General features: G+C 41.5%; 1 protein-coding gene across 21 annotated transcripts in view; it reads left to right on the forward strand.

Annotated features, from left to right (window-relative positions):
* Window positions 1-6,000, forward strand: part of rims2a (regulating synaptic membrane exocytosis 2a) — a 137,658-nt gene that overhangs the window by 66,638 nt on the left and 65,020 nt on the right. For all 21 annotated transcript variants that reach the window (XM_019856273.1, XM_019856268.1, XM_019856281.1 and 18 more), the window contains one exon: window positions 4,606-5,546. In XM_019856273.1, the coding sequence (XP_019711832.1) occupies window positions 4,606-5,546 (941 nt within the window). The remainder of the gene's footprint in view (window positions 1-4,605; window positions 5,547-6,000) is intronic.

Consider the following 6,000-nt stretch of genomic DNA (forward strand, 5'->3'; position numbering starts at 1 on the left):
TTCAGGGTCACATGATTATTGTAGTTTTATGGTGCCATTACTACAATAAAAGATGTGCAAGTAAACATTAGAAATGTTGTACAACTTGGTTGTGACCTGTGGCAGGAGTAAACTCCGAAGTTAGTCAGCATTTGCAACGTCTGTGTTCATAATACTAGCCAGAGGAAAAGTACTGTCAGAAAAAAATGTACCAAAAGTGTTTGCAGTATTATTTTCATTATGTATATGCACGACTTGATAATAGTCTACAACTTGTAACATTTAACATCCATCCTGAGGACCTGATTTACTAAGATCCCAAATGCACTGACTCATTCACACAACCGCGAGCACACTGGGCAAAAAGGTGTCAAAGTGGCGAGACTGCTGGCAGTTGAGATAGTTTTCACCATGGACTTTAAAGAACCCAAGTTCATATGATTTCATGCCCAAAATATTATTTTGTTTATTTAGGAGAGCCACTTTCCCTGATCCCATCCTTGTCATTGTTACCATTGTCCTTGTGTACTGATTAATGAAGTCAGATGGTCAAAGCAGTGTCACAGCAGAGGCTTGATGTAATGGAGTCACAATAGGATAGCATTTTCTTCCCACTCTATCAATTGCAGGCCGCAAACATGCCTTTCTGTTGTCCGCCTGTTCAGATAATTCACTCGTGGCTGATCTGCTGAACAAAACGGCGCCTCCTTTTCTGACCTGTGTCTCAGCCTATGGTGACATCACATCTGCATCTTGCCTTATAAGGGGATGTGATGGAGGGGGAACATCACAGTGCGCTTTGTGACTCAATTGCTGCAGCAGTCAGACCTCAGTGCTGCATTTTTAGGCATCCCGCTACTTCATGCCAAAACCTCATTGAGTGGATCCATTTTTAGCTGGAGGACATGCTTTACTGGCAATGTACCTCCATTGTCCTCTATTCTTATGTGTGGGTTGCAATGAATATGAATTGATTGCTCAGTAGTTGCTATACTGTCCACGCCATTGTTCTTCCGTACTTGCCAAAAGCTGCTTAAGCAGTCGTGGTATTCATGCATGCTGATGGACATCGTCAGCCTTTTTACGAGCTGCATGACAAGTCTCTACTAAGACAGTGACTACGTGTACATCATGCAGTCAGTACTCTCGTGACGCAAAGAGATGTCAATTCCACATCTCCTATTAATTACACTGGATCGTGTCACACACCACAGGAATAAATCAGTCGTTTTCCTCCTCGCTCCAAAAGTGTGCTGCTGTGCTGCGCACGGCTGCATGTGAACTTGGCCGTATTTGTTTACCTCTGCTTGTGTATTTCCGGCAAGTTGCGTGCTAGACGCACAGGCTTATACACACATATGTGTGTCTGTATACAAATTGTGTCATTTTCACCTTGGAGACAAAAAAAAATAATTATGTGAAAACGCAGTACCGAGGTGTACCGCCGTCCTTGAATGGTATTCCACCCCATGTATCACAATTTATGTTCTTTTATTTGAGAGATGCACACCTCTAGTAAATGTCTAGATTGTTTCCTTTTACGTATCGTATGTTTATGCTAACTCCATCACTACAGTTGTTCGGCAAAAAACCTCAACAGAAAAGCCAAGATTTGAACGTATTTTTTCTCATTTGTTACCTTGTTTCTTGTTACCTTAGCACTGCTTAGCCAGTGACTTTATAACAACTGTTTTGTTGAGAGCAGCTGCTGGTTGTTGGTGGATGTTGGATGTTGTGTAGTGAAGCAAACGTGTTAGGCAAACAGATGGAAAAGCTTAGCTCTGTAAAAGGCCCTTTGCACATATACACTGGAAGAAAAATTGTTCCATTTTATTTCATCAAGTGGTTGTGGTCGAAATCAGATCATCTGGATCCTGATATGTTTTATAAGTAGACCACTGCTCTACTTTAACAAAAAAAAGTGTTTGGATCCAGATGTGTTCATTTGGTGCAACCACTTGATGAAATAAAATTGAGAAAATTCAACACACCATTTTTTTCAATGTACCTGTATTGTACAGAAATTGAATTGGTTATTAGATATTATTATTATTATTATTATTCTACAAATGAACGTTTTACTAAAATGACATTACATTGATAGTGCCATTCAGTTTGGTGCAGACTCTAAAAACATTTGTTGCTTGAACAGAGATTCAATTGTTGTTGGTAAAATTTGCAGGACTAAGTAAATTAATAAAAACAAATTAGATGTCTATAAAATTGGGAAAAATTGCTTTTGAAAGCTATTTTTCCAAACCATTTTTTTAGCCATTCTTTAGTCTATGCCAGGGGTCACCGAGCTTTTGTCTTGTCGATGTTTGTTTTGTTTTCAGCCCCAGCTAGAGCAATGCGTGTTTCCCTCCAGTCTGTGCACCTGTTCCCGATCATCATTAGCCTTGTATTTCAGGACTCTGACTTCTGCTACTCCTTTGTCGGATTATTGACCTTATTCGCTGTGGTGCTTCAAGTGTTATTTTGTAGGCCTCTCGATGCTATTCTTAGTCGTTCTTATTTTTCATAGATCCTTGTTTGTAAATATTTTCCTTATTTTATTATTGCTCTTCATCTTTGGTTTCGCGTTGTTGGATTTTCGGCAATTCGTTTGTGTATTATTGGTGTTTCCATTGTACCTAGCCTTTTATAAGTGCTTTTTCTTTATTCATTGTTTTTCCCTGGCTCCGTGTGACCAGCCATTTCTGTTTGTACTTGGTCAGTGCGCTTTTCTGTCAATACATCTTCTACGTCATTCTTAGAATTTCACCATTTGCTGTCACTGACGGGCAAACTGGTGCCCGTGGGTAGAACATTCTTGACCCCTGGTCTATATAGTATTTGTGGTGTCACACAACCCTGTGACCATAACAAATGATTGCGCTGTTATAGCCCTCAGCTCTTTCGAGCATTCATTCAGTCATCTGCCACCAATTCGCATTTGCACTGTACAATTGCTCAACTTGTTTTCCTCTCAAAAAGCCCATATTTTAGCTGTACAGTAGTTCACGCACCATACTAAATGCACATTCATCATTCTGTCCCTGCCTCAAGTATCAGTCTTTCAGCATTCAGTAATGTCAAGACACCCCCTAATGGGAAATGAGCTTTCATCTGTATAACGCGTTCCCACCCACAAGCTCCCGACGCAGCGTCAGGAGCAACTGGGGGGAGGGGGGGGGGGGTTGAGTATCTTGCTCAAGGACACTTCGACATGGTCACAGGGGCCAGTGATCAAACCCACAACCTCTTGGGTTGCGAGACAACCGCTCCTGAGCCATGCCGCTTTCACATCTATGTCCTTTCGATCTGTATGTAAATTTGCTGCTTACGAACAAAATATATGATATAGTAAAAATGTAGGACCTACCAGAATCATGTCTTCAATTGATCAATTAATAACACCTGGCCTTATCTTGGCCAATGAGCAATCAAGGCATTTGTGATTGATGAAGCTCATAAATTGTCACTCATGAAAAGGTTACAGGGGATAAATCGAAAGTGGATTATGAGTGGGTTCTTTTTACAAGAGAAAATATTTTCATTTTGTTCTGACAATACAAAGTCAAGATGCAGAAATCACTTGGGTCAATCTGGCCCAACTTTCTGGGTTGTTCTAAATTGATATTTTTTATCGATAGAACAATAATAATAATGTATTATTATTATTATTATTATTGTTCTATCGATAAAAAATATCTTTTTTTTTTTTTTTTTGCCTAATGTTATGCAAAACAACCCAATTTTTTGGAAAAGGAAACCATGGGTCAAATTGACACAGGTAGTGGATCGGTACATTTTTGATTGAAATTGGGTTATTTTTTATTCCAACTGTTGAGAGTGAAGGGTAGTCACAAACTACAGTAATCCCTCGTTTAGCGCGGTTAATGGGGACCAAAACCACCCGCGATAAACAAAAATCCGCGAAGTAGCGACCCCCCCACCCCCGTATAGGTACATGTACGTGTATATGAGGATAAAAAATATTTATAAGGCCAAATTTAATGGTATACATGCATGTAGAAGTAAATTTTGTTGTAATTAACCTTCCTTAATGCTGTATACTAATAGATTTAAACATGTATAAGTTAGGTTAGGCTAGTCTATGAATAACAAAATACAGTAAACATATACATGTAGTACTGTATATGTTGCTCGCTGTTGTTTTGCTGACTTTCGCAGCTTCTCGCAGACCATTTGCGGATTTTTTGCGGATGTAATTTAATTTATTTATTTATTTATTTTTTTTGAATATGTTTGAAAAAATCGATGCGATGCACTGAAGCCGAGATAAACGAACCGCGAAATATTGAGGGATCACTGTATTGGGCCTTTTTGTCACATTGCATATGGATAACCTCTCGCTCAATGTCAGTTTACCCGCACACGTGCGCATGTGAACAAACAGCCATATTTTCTTAGTCTTGAATAACAATAACAATAAAATCTAATTCACTTACTCTAATTCAAGTACCTTGTCAAGATAGTAATTCTATACAAACAAACAAAAAGATACCAAAAAGTGTCATATATTGGCTGTATCTGTTTAGTTTAAATTGAAAGCCAACAGCTGTGTTCACACATTAAGAAAACAGCAAACATTAATACTAATTGTACTTTTTTGTTCGACAGGAAACGAAGTCCATCTGCATCCAGGGATCCAAACCAAAAATACGACCAAAGGGAAGGGATTGACCATTCGCAGTATGCCCCGACAGACGGAAGCATGCCCAGATCACCGTCTGACTATGGGAATGGGGACCCTCGGCGGGCTCCGAGGGGCCCACACTTGTACCCGGACGTAAATGCAGCATGGACTGGCTACAGAGACCGGCAGGGTCCTGGACACTGGCACTCCCAGGAATACCCTCTGGACCAGGAGCTAGATGGGCCACACAATGAATATGACCGCCAGAGACAACGGCAGGAGGAGTTCCAGACTCGCTATCGCAGCGACCCCAACCTAGCACGCTATCCTGTTAAGCCGCAGCCCTATGAAGAGCAGATGAGAATGCATGCGGAGGTGGGCCGCCTGAGGCATGAGCGACGTCATAGCGATGTCTCGCTAGCTTACACTGAGCAGGACGACCCGGCTCCGATTCGGCTGTCACGTCAACACCTCACTGAGCGGCGTCCGCCTATGGTGGGACAGCGATCTTACTCTGTTGACCGCTCCTCACCAGGGCCCATGGGTCCTGGCCTTGGGGGCCACAGAACATCAAATCACAGCCCCCCAACACCTCACCGCAGCCCTGTGTTATCTGGGGATCTTCGGAGAGGTGACATGGGCGGAGGAGGGGAATCTATGAGGAGACAACAACATCACTTGGACCCCAATTCAGCTGTTCGCAAGAGCAAGAGGGAGAAGATGGAAAGCATGTTGAGGAATGACTCTCTGAGCTCGGATCAGTCGGAGTCTGTACGTCCTCCACCCCCCAAGCCCCACAAAACAAAAAAGGGAGGGAAGATGCGGCAGGTGTCACTGAGCAGCTCAGAAGAGGAGTTGGCAACTACGCCGGAGTACACCAGCTGTGAGGATGTGGAGATAGAGAGTGAGTCAGTCAGTGAGAAAGGTACGTACACACCCCTTGAGCATCACTCTTTCTGTATTCACTGTACTTTTTCCCCTCTGTAACTGCGATCTACACTCCATTGTAATTATGACAACATAATGTGTGGGGTTTTTTTTTTCAGAGAAGGCAGATTCAGTTATTCTTGTTTCATGTTTATGTTGATTGGTTGTGATGATGGAGCTTGAGCTGTCAGGTATAACCTTCAGTCTGTGCTTTCTCTGAAAGATGCACCTTTACTCTGTTTTGTAAGGTATGTTAAAAGCTCATTGTTTTCTGTTCTACCCAAAAACAACAACAAAAAAATTGGTTCCCTGTATTAAACATGATCATTTATATGTGAGTTATGCTTGAAATTTTATAATTTTATCAACGTGTCATCAACAGTAAGAATGAAAAACATTGAGCTTGTGTGTGTGTGTGCGTGTGTGTGCGTGTGTGTGTGTGTGTGTGTGTG

The sequence above is a fragment of the Hippocampus comes genome, unplaced genomic scaffold (assembly GCF_001891065.2).
Source record: "Hippocampus comes isolate QL1 unplaced genomic scaffold, H_comes_QL1_v1.1 scaffold327, whole genome shotgun sequence".
Taxonomy (NCBI): domain Eukaryota; kingdom Metazoa; phylum Chordata; class Actinopteri; order Syngnathiformes; family Syngnathidae; genus Hippocampus; species Hippocampus comes.